Source organism: Phyllostomus discolor, chromosome 13 (assembly GCF_004126475.2).
Source record: "Phyllostomus discolor isolate MPI-MPIP mPhyDis1 chromosome 13, mPhyDis1.pri.v3, whole genome shotgun sequence".
Classification (NCBI taxonomy): Eukaryota; Metazoa; Chordata; class Mammalia; order Chiroptera; family Phyllostomidae; genus Phyllostomus; species Phyllostomus discolor.
In genome coordinates this window covers 33367037-33381533 of record NC_040915.2, presented here as the reverse complement: position 1 = coordinate 33381533, position 14497 = coordinate 33367037, and the positions used below count along the sequence as shown (strand labels likewise).

The 14497-nt window shown below is 54.1% G+C and overlaps 1 protein-coding gene across 1 annotated transcript in view; it reads right to left on the bottom strand.

The window, feature by feature from the left end:
- Window positions 1–3557: 3557 nt before the first annotated feature.
- The window catches only part of WWC1 (WW and C2 domain containing 1), a 119612-nt gene continuing 108672 nt past the window's right edge, over window positions 3558–14497 (bottom strand). The window contains exons 19-23 of the mRNA XM_028527659.2: window positions 13193–13357; window positions 11370–11462; window positions 7944–8177; window positions 5191–5312; window positions 3558–4327 (exon numbers count right to left, since the gene is read on the bottom strand). Coding sequence (XP_028383460.1) covers window positions 4261–4327; window positions 5191–5312; window positions 7944–8177; window positions 11370–11462; window positions 13193–13357 — 681 coding nt within the window. The 3' untranslated portion in view covers window positions 3558–4260. The remainder of the gene's footprint in view (window positions 4328–5190; window positions 5313–7943; window positions 8178–11369; window positions 11463–13192; window positions 13358–14497) is intronic.

The following is a 14497-nucleotide window of genomic DNA, read 5'->3' as shown; positions in this document are numbered from 1 at the left end:
GTACTTTACAGCAGCAGTCTCTAAATCTTTTGCTTCTGTGCCCCATGGAAGAATTTTTAAAATTCCTACTCTACTGTAGATTTTTTAAGCTGACATCTGAAAACTATTGCCACAACTTTACAGAGTGGTAATGGGCTACTTTCTGGCATGTTGTTTCTTGTCTAAATGCTCTCAGGTATTTTCATTTGCCCTGGCTGGTGTGGCTCAGTGGATTGAATGCGGGCCTGTGAACCAAAGAGTCGACGGTTCAATCCCCAGTCAGGGCACATGCAAGGGTTGCAACACCAGGTTTCAGGTGGGGGTGTAGGAGAAGCAACTGAAGGATGTTATCTCTCACACATTGCTGTTTCTCTCCCTCTCATTCTCCCTCCCTTCCCTTCTCTTCAAAGGTAAGTAAAATCTTTCTTAAAAAAAAAAGCTGTGGAGCTGCAAATTTAGTTCATCCAATTTATGGAAAATGTCTACCATACAATGTCAAATCAAATAATCCAAATCGTGTATACTTCATTTTCAAAATAAGTTTGTTCCTGGGACACCTTCTCATTTCTAAATTCAGATAAAGGTGAGTTTGTGGATGGACAAACTGGTGGACAGACAGATCTCCACTTTCAAGATTAAGTGGGAAGCAAGGGTCATCTTTCTGTGAAGCTCCTGAGAAATGCATTCTTGGAGTACCTTGTTGAGTTCATTAGTTTACAGCCAGGGCAGGGGAGGGATGTTATGCCTTTCCTTGTGGAAGAGATGTGAAATGAGAAGTGGATAACTGAATTTGCAGGCAAATCAATTTTAGGAAAGACTACACAAGTTCATGTCTGGAAATGGATTCTCCGAACATATCCAGGCCCACAGATCTCTTTGAATGCTTTCCTATGCCCCAAGGTCTTATACCCCAGCTTGGAAGACCCTTCACCTAGAGGGGAGCTCAAAAATTTTAATTGAATGAATAAAAGGGTTCTAGGCAGAGGTAGCAAATACATATCATCAGAGGCAGGAATTAAGTTTATTTGAAAACAGGAGGGGAACTGGGGGTCAGCAGTGGTGGCGAGATTAGCAAAAGTGACTCCTTCTGTCCTCCTCCTGTTCCACCCAGCGGCTCCCTGCTGACTAGGAATGGCGGAGAGGAAACTAACCTCGGCCCTGGGGCGGACACTCTCATTCATTCATCTCACACACACTGAGGACCCATTCTGCCTCTGATCCAGCGGAAAACAAGGTTCCTGCTTTAGAGCTCACATTCTAGAGGGAAGAGACAATGGAACAGTGCTCTGAAGCCAAGACATCAGATGACTGGGTCTGAGAGTGTGACCTGTGGGGCAGTAAGTTGGATGGGGTGGCCCAGGGTCGGGGTGGAGAGGGCTCTCCAAGCTGGTGAGGCTCGAGCTGAGATCTGAACAGTGACACAGTCATGTGAAATGGGATGAAGACACAGTGGGGGAGGGTACCAACCAGGCAGAAGGAGCTAGCAGTGCAAAGGCTCTGGTGAGAATGAAGAGAAGAAAGGTCAGCATGGCCGGAGTTTGATTAGCAGTTAACTGGACACATCACTAACTTTCTTAGAAGCAGGGAGCGCAAGACTGCCAGCGAGCATCGTCGACTCAGTTCACCAGGCACACTACACATACAGCAAGGATGCGGGTGACCTCCGATGCCAATGGCAATGGCGAAAGATTTGTAGTCGCAAGGCAACCACGGGTTTTCTGGAAGGGATGATCAGATCCAGTGAGGTTTGCTGCCTGTCTTCTCTCAGGCTAGCATTTTAGTCACCCCGTTTCTGCATAACCACATGTAGAGAAACCACAGGATTTCAGGACCTCATTCCTGAACACCCAATGTGCAAAGTCCCTTCAGTGAGGGCTTCTCGTGACCGCAACGCTGTGGAGCAGAAACCAGAGCTGAAAGATAAATTCTGGAGTCAGAACAGTGGATTGCATGCTAGCTCTAGCCATTTATTATCTGAGTGACCTTGCGCAGGGCATGTCCTATTTCTAAGCTCGTTTCCTGAAGATTCTGGAGAACACATGAGCACAGTTACGAGTGGAAGTTTCTTTATTTATTCTGCAAATGACAGGATATATTGCTGGCTGGCCAGTGACTGCTGATGGAGAATTCAGCGCCGCGGCAGACACAGGGCCTTCTGCCTTCCAAAGAGGCGGTTGGTTTGGTCCACAGCTGCCCCGCCAGCGGCAGTGATACACACTTCTCAGGCACGCGGATTTGCACAGGGAGGGCATTTGGAGCTCTGCTTCGCAGAAGCTGCTGCTACAAGGGGTGAGGGGCTGACCTTTGCTTGGAAAGCTGAACACAGATAAAGGTATGACCGAGTGAATAAAACCCATTGCAGGAACCTCAGGGTTTATGGCGCACCCGACTCGGTTCACCAGACTCCAAACGGCGAGGATGCAGTTGGCCTTGGGTGTCAACCCACGCAGACCCCAAGGATGCCCTTCCTCCCCCCACTGCTCTCTGCAGGACGGTCCCCAAAGCTGGAGCCATGGCTCCGGGCAGCTTTCAGAAGAGAAAATCTACTTTTTAACCTTCAGGTGGCTCACGCAGGGGAAAGGATCTGTGTGCCCCAGCTTGGGTCCCGTGCGTATCTTTGGCCAGATCGTGGTGGCCAGTGGGCTGGGTCACTCTGACTGTCCAGCTTGGGTTATTTGTTCCATCGCTGCCTCCAGGCAGTGCCCGCCAGGGCAGTGGCTGCCTCATCGCTCCATGCTGTGCAGGCACAAGGGCCCCCAGAAGCGGTGCAGAGCACAGTCCTCGTGCTCTCGGACATACCGCCATCGACTGGGGATGTGAATCCTCATCTGCAGAAACCACAGGGCCAGCCCTGAACGTGTGGGGTGGAATTTCACGAAGCAAAGTGCACGGGACACTGAGGTGCTCAGAGATATGACACGTGGGGAAGGAGGAAGCCCTGGCAGCCACGTGGGGTGTAACGGTGGACTCTGTGCCACTGCAGGCTCCTTCTGCACGAGAAGCAGCCAGGTAAGGTGTGGCGTGGGGATGTGGGGGAAGCCTCTGCAGCCAAGTGAAGGGAGCTCCGCCCCCTCCATTCACATCTCCCCCAGTGGTCCCAGGGGCCGGCAGAGAGGATGCTAGTGTCCCCTGCAGTGTGCCAAGGACTAACAGGGGGCACATGGGTAAAAGCAGGTCCATCGGGTCGGCCGAGGGCCCCAGAGTATGTATTTTTAACTAGCTGGCCCACGTGATTCAGACGTGGCTGGTGCTGCCCCATGCCCGGAGGAAAGCTGCACAGGAGGGTGTCCGAGGAAGGAGGAGGGCAGAGACTCGGCTGCCTGCTTGTGAAACGCTGACTTCCAATCCTCTGCAACAGCCCGGGCGGACTAGTCATTTTTATGTAATGAGCAACGGCGTGGAGGGGTGGGCAAAAAACCCAACCAAATGGAAAAAAAAAACAAAAAGAAAAAAAACAAAACACCATCGTCTGGACTGGCTGGGGATGGAGAGGAAGGAAACGGTTGGGCAGGGAAGCACCAAACTTCAGGGAAACACGGACGAGGGGCGGGGGCGGGGGGGGAAAGAGATAGAGGAGATTCATTCAGAAAGGCCACTTTATTGATGGAGACGAAACACAAAGTTCTCCGCAGCCCTCCCTCACTCCCTTCGGTGGCTTCACTGGGCGTCTGAGACCGGCGCGGGCAGGCCCGCGGCCAGCTCCCCGCTGCCCGCTGCACCTGAGGCGGCCACGCCAAAACACATCACAGCTCGTGAAGATTCCCAGACGCACCCCAGGGTCCCCCCGCAGACAGTGGCTGTGCATTTTTAAAATATTGTACAAAATAGGTTAAGTAGGAAAGGTCAGCTGTGCTGTGGTTATCTGCGGGACGTCCTTTTAGGATCGCCGTCCCCAAAATATTCCTTACTTATTGCAGTGAAACCTCTAGAAGGCAGAGCTGTACAAAAAAAAAAAAAAATCTAAACAGTTTTATTTTAAGAAGAGCAGCCACGGAACGCTGCCGTAGTTCATTTAAATTTTCTTTCTCAAAAATACATTCCTAAATATACAAACTATACAATCTTGACATTTTAATGCTGGTTTTGTTTTTGTATTTTTTTTTCCCCTCTGAATAATAATAGAATCCAAACTAAAAAAAAAAAAAATCTTCATCTTCAAACCTACAGGAGCGCTAGAGGACTTGTGACTCGGTACCTTCATATAACACCACATAAATAACTTCAGCCACAGTCTATGTTCACAGCGTGGCCAGTGAAACCAAGGAAATACTTTTCTGGCGATCAGACGTCGTCCGCAGAGAGGGTTGGGATGTTCAGCCGAGGCCGGGTGAAAAACGCCATCTTCTCCCTGCGGGAGAGGCCATCGACCCGTTACAGCCGGAGCTTCCAACCACTCTTCCCAGACTCCTCCACGGGCGGGCTGTCCCAAGCCTTGTACATCCTGTAGCAGCACCCCTGCCTCTGCCCCCATGATGCCGGGTGCAGCTCCCCCACCCCTCCCAGGGGGCGGGGCCCAAATCATCCCTGGTTCCGAAGCACTGCTTCAGGGGGCACCAGCAGGACCAGAGACCTTTGGTTAACGATCAGGGACTTGATTAGAAGGGCCCTGAGCCACTGCCAGTGTTTGTTTTAGATTCCCACTGGCTGACAAGTGGAGATGCCCAAACACGGTCCTATGAATCGCAGTTCCTTTGGAGTGTTTTTTAGCCTTATCTGAGAGGACATCGCAAGTCCAAACGCAAGGCTCCTCTGTGGATGGGAGGCCCTCCCGTGAGCCACCCGGGGCTCATGCAGCAAGCAAGCGCCTGCCTCCCTGAGACCCCGGCAGGCAGCGGGCAGAGCCAGGAGGCCGGGCAGGCATCTGCAGCCTGGCTGATTTATCAGTCGGCTGATTCTCTGCAATTACCAGCGACAGAAACGCTGAGAGGGAGGCCGGAGCAGGTGGCTCATTCATTAAACAAGAGGAGCCAACCAATGAGCTCAGGGTGTCGGGGACTGAGAAGGACATCAAGGGAAGGCAGTGCAGAGTGCACAGACCACCAGGCACGGCTGGGCAGAGGATGGACGTCTGTGACGGAGCTGGTGCTCTGCTAGACGAGGGGCCACGGGGCAAGGGGCAGGGAGACGGAGAAGGGCACTGAGGCTGGGTGGGTGGGGTGTGAAAGGGAGAAAAGGTGGGTGAGCCAGCTGGCCGGGCACCCTCTCACTCACCTGAAAGACTGCACTTCTGGGGGCTCCTTACAGCTCTGGCCTCGAAGCCTGTGCACGTCCTTGGCGGCCGCCCTCATCATCTTGTCTGTCTGCAGCTCGCCCTGGCGCTCTGCTCGGTCCACCTGCAGGGCAAGGGCAAGCAGAGCTGTGAGGTGGTGGCGAGTCCTCTGGGCCTCCAGAAGTGGGTCAGCCACGGAGAACCTTCGAGCACAAATGAGTTTATAGTAGTCCACAGGTCTGCAGGCCCACAACCGGCACCCTCGCTCTTCCTGTTCCGCTGCAGGGTCCTCTTTATTCAGACTGATGAGGGAAGGGGGGCCCACCATCCGGGACAGTGGCCAGGTATCTGTAGCCGGGGCACGGAACACCTGCGTGGACCTGTCCCCAATCAGGAGATGAGGCCGTCTGGTGAAACGTGTACTACTTCATCGCATCCTCCCTCAGGGCCACCTCGGAAGGTCGATTTTATAACCACCTCTGTTTTACCGCCCAGGAAACAGAAGCTTGGACACATGAAGAAATGTCTTTAACGTCAAACTACTAAGATGTGGTAGAAATCCAATTCCAAGTTGTGCAGTGTGCTCAACTTTAGGTACATTATACACCTTCCTCTTTTTTTTATTTTAAGATTTTATTTATTTAGTTTTAGAGAAATGGGAAAGGAAGGAGAAAGAGAGGGAGAGAAAAATCGATGTGAGGTTGCCTCTCACCCAGGCATGTGCCCTGACTGGGAATTGAACCGACAACCCCTTGATTCGCAGGCCAGTGCTCAATCCACTGAGCCATGCCAGCCAGGGCCGCAGCCCTTCCTCTTCGTGCAAACCTATGTAAGTACACTTGAGAACAAACCATAGAGAGCCCTGAAATACCCATGTACTAGACACCTGACAACACTGCACAAAGAATTTTGGTCAATGAAGCTGTTGTTTAAGTGGCTCCTTAGTAGGTGATTATCTAGTAGCTGTGGATGTACTATAATTTACTATTTGAAAGGTCCAATTTCCTCAGTTCATATTTCCTGAAGGCAGGGCCCATTACACTTGCTTTCTTACCTCTTTTTGCCTTGGCTACCTGGAAGCTCAGAAGTAAATGTAACAGACAACTTTATCATGAGGTTAGGAATATATTCTCCTCTCTTCCTTAAAACTTCCTGTAATTTTCCATTTTTCCTGTAATTTCCTATTTTAGTGCTCTTATTAAATTCCGGTTCTTCTAAGTTATACAGGGTATAGGTAATAAATGAGAAAGAAACATTTTTGGACTTTCCAAATTGCCTAAGTCACTCTGAAGCTCCCACACTAGTCTTGACCTAAGAAGTCCAGCGCAGCTTCCCTGCTCCTGGGCATCACTGCTTGCATCAAGAGCTGGGATGTTAGCCAGCGGCCCTCCCAACAACCCAGGCAGGCACCCTCTGTATGACGCTCTTTTGCATCGCCTGGCTGGGTGCAGACAGAACTAGGGGAGGTCTGTCATCCCTGCCAAGGCTGGCAATCTGGGAGTGGCAGGTGTTATAAAAATGAGTCGAAGAGGCCTCTGTTTATTGACTCTGCGTTGCTTAAATTTTTTGTGCTAGTCTGTGACCTGTTAGCTCAAAAGCCCACTGGTGCCAAATTCAAATTTTTACCCACCCAGCTGTTTTATATATAGCTTGAACAAGCAGGTTTTGGAACCATTTAGAACCTGCTTGCTTTGCTCACCCTGTGAAGCTACACCCAACATCTGCTAGCTATAGATAAGATACTCCTTGAGGCTACCAAGGACCCTAAAATGCTGATGCTTTGGAGCCCTTTCTCCTAAAGAAAAGATTTTCCATATTTTTAGAGAGAGGGGAAGAGAGGAAGTGAAACATGGACTGGTTGTCTCTCGCATGCCCCCAGTGGTGGGGGGTGAGGCGGAGGTGGAGCCAGCCCGCAGCCCAGGCATGTGCCCACACAGGGAATTGACCGGCAGCCTCTCGGTTTGCAGGACGACGCCCAACCCACTGAGATACACCAGTCAGGGTTGCTTTGGAGCCCTCTGATCCGGAGGCTCCTTACAGTGCTGCTGAGTGATGTCGTCTAGATGCATAAGCCCCCTCCCCAGCCCTCCTAGGAGTTCCCTTTTCCTCCCGCCCTCTAGGTGTAGCCCCAGAAAAGTCGTCTCTGGGAGGTCCTCATGCTGGGAGGGAATTCTCTGGCATGAGGACTCATGAATGCAGTGCCTCACTGGGTGCTAATGCCATTTTGGAGTCCTATCTTTCTCCTTGAGTGACCCCGAAACCCCTCGAATGCAGTGCAGGAGGGCAGAGGAGCGAGCAGGCTTGTGTTGCTGGCACATCAGCGCCAAGCCCTGCCATGGTGCACGGCTCTCCGCTCTGGCGATGCCTGCTCCATGGGGCTTCACGGGCAGGCCCCGGGCTGGGTCACTGTTCCAGATTTACTGCTCAAGTGGGTGCTGCAGCAGAGAAGGTACCAGTGTTTGAAGAAGGGCTGCACGAGGGCATACGTGTGTGGCTAGTAAGGGCTTACCCATACCCACACGGAAATGCAGCAAAAAGGGCCTGGCCACCAAGTCGAGAGTTGGTAACATTTACTGGGCAAAGGGATTCCTTGGTCCTTTTGCTGATGGGAATGAAGGGCCCCACGGACACCCGCAGGGGGGCGTGTCTCAGGATTGAACGACCCCCATTCAAAGATTTGTTTGCTTTTCCCCTTGCAGCAGCAGGCAGTGTTCAAGGGCGGAACACAGCGCCCCCTCCTGTTCGCCGCACCCACCTGCTTCTCCAGCATCCTCAGTAGCAGGCGGAAGCGCTCGTCCTCGCGCAGCCACTGCGGCAGCTCCTTTTCCCCGTGGCTCTTGGCTTGCTCCAGCTGCTGCTTGAGCTCCTTCAGCACCGAAATCTCCTGAGTCAGCTGGCTGTGCCAGGTCCTGGTGGCCTGCAGGTCTAACTCAAGGTCCAGCGAGGTGCGTATCAGGCGCTCGTTGCGCGGGCATTTGAAGGAAGAAGGCTGTGGGGGCGGGGATGGGTCAGTACCTGGCCGGGACCAGCGAGCACGCCCACATAACCCCCTTCTCTCATCCGCAGATAAGCCCCTCCTTCCTTAGCAGGCTCCCACGCCTTCAAAAGTGCCCCTCCCCCTACAGCCGCCTCGGGTTCTCCCATTCTGCCGCTCATGTTGAATGAGCATGTTTACGCCACGACCTCAGTTCATTTGCACAAGCCCAGGATGCCCCTACTGTTACGGTTGCACAGATGAGGCTCCCAGAGGTTAAGTCACACGCTGCAAGCGGTAGAGCAGAGACTCCACCCCAGGCAGCTGGCTCCGGCCCCCATCATGCACTGCCCACCCGGGGCCCAGCTCCCTGCCCTCAGTGTCCTCAACATCCCCCTTCTCCGTCAACGCGTTCTGGTCTCTCCCCTGCTGTCCGGTTGTTTCCTCGGTGCAAGCCTGCTCCCCGCTGAGAGCTGAGGCCATGTCTTCCCGACTCGGTGTTCCCGTAAGGGACATCTACTCTTTCTGCCTGTGTGGCATCCACTCCCCCGGTCTTAGAGGTAACTAGTCGCCCTCCCTTGGGCATCCACACCTCCTCCATGCTCAGCCCATGTGGTGCGTGAGGGGCTTTGGAGACAGGACTTGGACCTAAACTTGGCAAATCAGAATCACAGGGATGGCTTCAGCGGTGATACTCGGCTTTGGTACCTCTGGTGAGCCATTTGGAAAAAAGGCAATGTCTTTACAGGGAGATTCCTAAACCAGCAGGATATAAATCTAAACTGACCTCGGTCACCCTCAACACCACATGGGTGACCCTGGTTAAGGATTAAGCTAGAAGAAGAAGAAAGCACAGGTGGGGAGGAGGGAGAGGAGAGGAAAGAGGAATAGAAGGAGGAAGAAGAATTAATAAGAATTATTATCATTACTGTTATTATTAAGCTATCTGGACGGAGCAGTGCAATTAAGGGGGCGGAGGGGGGGGCTGAAGGTTGATGATACTCAACTCCTGGATCAGTCTAAACCCGGACTTTCCATCACTCGAGCCAGTAAATTCCCCCTTTCGTTTTCAAGCTATATTCTTCAGGGATCGGCATGCATAAGACCCTGAGTAATACAACGTCTTACTCTCCTGCTATCAAAAACCAGTAATGATTAAAAAAAAAAAGACTAATTGACTGCAGGAAGCTGAATTCCATGCTGGCCCCCGAGACGGCCAGCCCCTCCCGCACACGCCCAGTGCAGTGCCAGCCCCTCAGTGTGGTGAGACCTGTGACTGTAACGGGGTATCACTCCTGTGATGAGGCAACTAATCAGCGGATGTTGAGGTCATCATCCTGGGTGGGCCTGACCTAATCGGGTGAACTCTTGAAGGACTGATTAACCGGCCCTTTCTGGGTATCTTCTGCTGGCCTCCGAGAAGCCGTGTTATGTTTTGGAGGGGGCCACACGGTAGGGACCTGAGAATGACCTCTATGAGCTGTGAATAGCTCCAGGCCTGCCGCTAGCAAAGAAATGCAAGGACACAAATCCTGCCAAACCCTCAAAGGGGCCGGGATGTGAAACTGTCCCTGGTCAAAATTCCAGATGAGGAGGCAGGCAGCTCACACCTAGATCTCAGCCTGGTGAGACCCCAAGCAGAGGGTGCAGCGAACCGGCGCTGAACTCCTCACCTGTGGGACCTGGGGGAGCAGGTCCCGTTTTAAGCTGTTACGTCTGTGGTGATCTGTTAGGCGGCAACAGGAAGCAAAGACAACAACGAACAAAGGAACTTGAGAAATGGCCCGTAGACTGTTACTACGAGCCCTGTCCTCACTGATGCTTGTACACTTTCAGGAATACAAAACAGCTCAATGCAGAAGTTCTGTGAGGCTTGTCTAGGCTGAGCATCGTGCAGTCTGGGCTTATAAATGCGCGGGTTCGGGAAATCCAGCTGAGGATCTACTGTATGTGCTTCAAGTTCTCAGAGCAAGAAATGAAGATTCTTTTTCTTTGCTCTGACTAATGTCCAATCTCAGAACCTTGCTGGATGCAGATAGGGGCACAGGTCAGGCCGTGAGTGAGGAGGAGGAGGACGGCGGTGACCAGGGTCCTGGTGCCCGGGGGAACTTCTGTGGGGCTCGCCTTGGAAGGGGGTTTTGGGGAACACAGTGGCATTTCTCCCTCAAGAGCCCTTTGAGGAGCTTGTTGGAAATGTAGTTTCCAGGCGCTGAATTACACAGGCCAGGAATGTGGGCTTGGATCTGCATCATCAACAAGCCCCCCGCCCCCCGTCCCCCAGGAGACCCCGCAGCACCAGCCAGCCACAGGAAACAGGGAGGGATGGGGGACCCAGAGTGGGAGGCGGGCTGTCCCTGTAACCCAGACCATGCGCACCTTCTCCCACCGCCAGCACCCTCTTCTGCCTGCACTGCTGTCTCCTGCTTACTCTCGTTCTTCCTGGAGGTGCAGGGGGAGGGTGGTGACTGACAGAGGACCCACTCCTGATTCTGGTAGCCAGCGGCCAGCCCCAGGAGACACTGGCCCCAGGAGACACGGAGCAGCCGCGTCTTGTCTGGGGCTGTCGGCATGCTCTCCTTTCCCTGTATGTCTGCCACTCTGCTCTCTGTCCTTCTCTACCTGATATTCTGGAAGCTGGGTTTCCTCTAGTTCTGCAAGCTCACCAGAACCGTGCAAAGTCTGTGATAAAAGTGCAAAATGGGCAGAGCCCTCCGCATCTCCTGCAGCCCTGGCTGGTAAGAGTCCGTGTTAGGAGTCAGTCCTTTGCCTAACGCCACCCCGCCCCAATCCTCAGCCAAGTCCCCGTAAGGAAAGGCCAAGATCTCTCTACAGGGACAGCGGTGGCCTCTTCCCTGTGTGCGTTCAGCTGGACTGACAGAAGCCCACTTACGCCTCCCTGCTTCCAGTTGGTGCTGGGGTGCCTAGCTCCTGTGCCAGCAGGGAGGGTTGTCGGGACCTTGACCACTCAATCCGCTGGACCACACACAGAGCAGAGACTCGTGAGGAGCAGGCTCCCATCGGTGACCTTGGGTTGCTGGATTCTACCCAGGAAGGTGCTTCCCCAGGCCTTACAGTTCACAAACATCCACATGCAAAACCTAGCACAATCGCAACAGCGACGACCTGCATGCCATTGGCTGAGGAGAACAGTCAGATGTCGGGGGGCTGCACGAGGGGGAGTGAGGGCAGAATGGGAGGCCATCTTACCCGCTTCATCCGGACGCTGCGGCGCTCCAGGGAGTTTCGAACAAAAGGCGGCTTCTTGGACAGCGTGGAGCTGTCACTGTCACTCCGATTCAGCTGCAGGAAACACACCATGGGAGTTACTGAAGGTGCAAGTGTGTCCAAACATGTCAGAAGGCACGCCGGGGCCGGCAGGATGGTCTCCCCCACTAGGCCCAGCCCTTCTCTCCTGCGCACACACCACGAGTCCCTGCCCTCCCCCCCCGGGTCCTGCAGGAGGTGGGTTTCGTTTCCCCTGCCTTTCCTTTCCAGGGGACCATCCACCAAGCACGCTCTCAGCACGCCGCCTGCTGCGACCTGCTGTATGTGCGGCATCTCACTGAACCCTTCCAGCGACAACGTGGGGCAGGCAGGAGCATCCCCCCGCCCCACGGGAGAGGAGCCTGGGACTTGCCCAAGGTCGGCGAGTTGGTAGCAGTACAGGAGGGCGGACACAGACAGTGGGACTCCAGGATGTAATGCCCCCCTGACCCAGACAAGGCCTATGGGCAGTGACTCGTCCCTGTTGCCCACACAGAGCCTGTCTTGACGGCTCAGATGGAGCCACGGTCAGGACTGCCAGACACATAAAAAGGAAAGCAGCCTCAAAGCAAAACCTCAGGGACGGTTTTCTTGGGGAAGGGGGGCAGACAGGCGCGCGAGGGCTGTGCCATCTCAGCTCTGCTCACTGCAGGGTCCCTTCTGTCGTTTACTTGTTTGCAGCCTCCCCAGAAGGCTGACACTCTCCATCCGTGGTCAGAGGCCAGGGCTGTGGTCAGATGGGTGCTGTCCTACAGGGGGCCCTCGGGGGAGGCTGGGATGACAGCACCTCCCAGGATACACGGGTGGGGGCGGGCCACATTTCCACGGGTGGGATCCCCGCAGGCAGACGCTGTATAGCCTGTTTCTTCTGACAGCTGTCAGCCCACTGCTGCAGGTCTCTCCTGAGACGCTGTTACATCATTTTTGGGGTTATTAATAATTATTAGTGATAATGATATTACTAGTCTGGCTTTGTCAAACACGGCAGCCCGAGGCATGAAACTGATGAAACAGCTACTGCTCGGGGCAGTGTCTCAACCAGAACCAGAACAATAATAACAAGAATTACAGCCACGTGGGCAGAGCACCTACTGTGTGCCATGTGCTTTAGTGACAGTTTCATTCTACCCTCAAACAATCCTAATGGAGGGGAGGGAGGCCCAGAGAGATGGGCACACTTTGACAATTCGTACAGCTGGCGAGCACCAGAACAAGAGTTCAAGGTCCAGCCTGTTTGACCCCAAGGCCACGTCCTCTCCCGGCCCCACGATGCAGGTAGGGCTCAGAGAAGAAACTGACAGACAGGCAGAGGGGCGGAACACCTGGGCTGGAGTGCACAGTACAGACAGGCTGGATATCATACCAGAAGGGGGCTTTATCCTGCGTGGCTTCAATCTGAAGGTGGCACTCAGGGAATATGTCACACCGACTGTTAGTACATGTCAGGACAAGTGATCCCGAACTCGTAACTGATTGCGAACAAGGAGGAGGGGAGATGTGATTGGAATTACAACAGCACCGGCAGGCACCAGTTCCTGGGCTGTTTCCATCCTTTATCTAATTCAGCCCTTAAAACAGCCTTGTGACGTCCGCCTATTCACGCCCCACGAGGGAACAGGCTCAGGGGTGTGTGCATTTGCCCAAGGATGCCTGACGCTGTGAGAGGGGCCGGGATTTTCGCCCCCCGGAGCTGTGAGGCTGCAAGGCCCACCCCCTGCAGGAACAGGTGCCCTGGGAGGGGGGGGCAGGGCCACGCATCTGCTTACCCGGCACACGTACTGGCTCTGGGGTCCGGGGGAGAAGGTCTTGGAGCGGATGATGGTGCTTCCTCGGAGAAACGGCGCCGGGGACGGCGTGCCCACCCGCCGGTCCTTGGGCCGCACCACCGTGGGGGATGGGGCGGGGGTCTCCGTGTTGGTCTCTTTGTCCACCTGAGGAAGAAGCCACAGCTTTGAGACCACCGCGTCTCCGCCACCCACCCCAAGGCTCATGGGGAAGGTTCCCCGGTTGCTCCCCACCCTGGTCACTTCCCCTTTGTCCCACAGACACAGCTGGGAGCTTCCTTCGCCCCAACCCTGCCCAGACACGACACCTGTGGGTTGGGGCCAGTGGAGGCATATTCAATCCCCATACAAGCTCACTCGAGAGCGGAGGTACCTTAAGCACAGGTGGCCTGGACTTCTCACCTCAAGACTTACGTGCCACACACACTTTGTCACGGTCACACCCAAGGCCTCCCCTGCCCCAGCCAAGAATAGCCAGTGTTTCCTTGGAACTATGGAGGCAACCAGCCAACCTCGTTTCCTAAACCAGGTGATTGGGTTTGTTTTTTTTTTATCATTCCTTCACAGTAGTCAGCAGTAAAAGGCAGGCAAACAAAAGACACCTAGAGGCAGGGCCTCCATTTGCCTGAACAGCACCTTCGTGTACTTCTGCAAAAGGAGCCACCTGTGGCCGGAGACACTGCAGAACGCTGCCCCCTTGGTGTGGAGCAGTCGGAGGGTGTGCCCCTGGATTCTGCTCGGGGCCCACCCGTCCCAGCAGCTTGTGCAATGCACAACCTGCAACTCTGGCCTCCGGGTGCCCTGCTCCGGCACAGTGGGGTGCTCTATCACGAGGAGCCCCAAGGTGGAAAGAACAGAGATCTTTGTGGAGTGTCAATCTGGTTCTAACATGTAATTCTAGTGCAGCAGGAAAACAGGGGCCGATGGGAACTTGACCATTAGCCACCTTCTACTGCACTTTGGGCCAAACCAAATGCGGAAATACACTCCTTCGAAACCGCAGAACGGGTCCGCAAGGGGAGTGTTATTGTGTCCAGTGTAGAGACAGTGAAACGAAGACTTGAGAGAAATGAAGTCGCCTGCCTAAGACCACGCAGCTAGGAAGTAGCAGAGCCTGCGTTGGAACCCTGAGAGCAAAGCTCAAGGTCTGTCCAGAGAAACGGGAGGGGGAAAGGCGGGAGAGAGGAGGGGACATGCCTGCCTCTCCTGGTTCGCTGTCACCAAAAGGAGCCAAATTACAGGCAGGGACCCCACAAGGCACCTGCTGCAGCCGCCCCATTCCGAGGG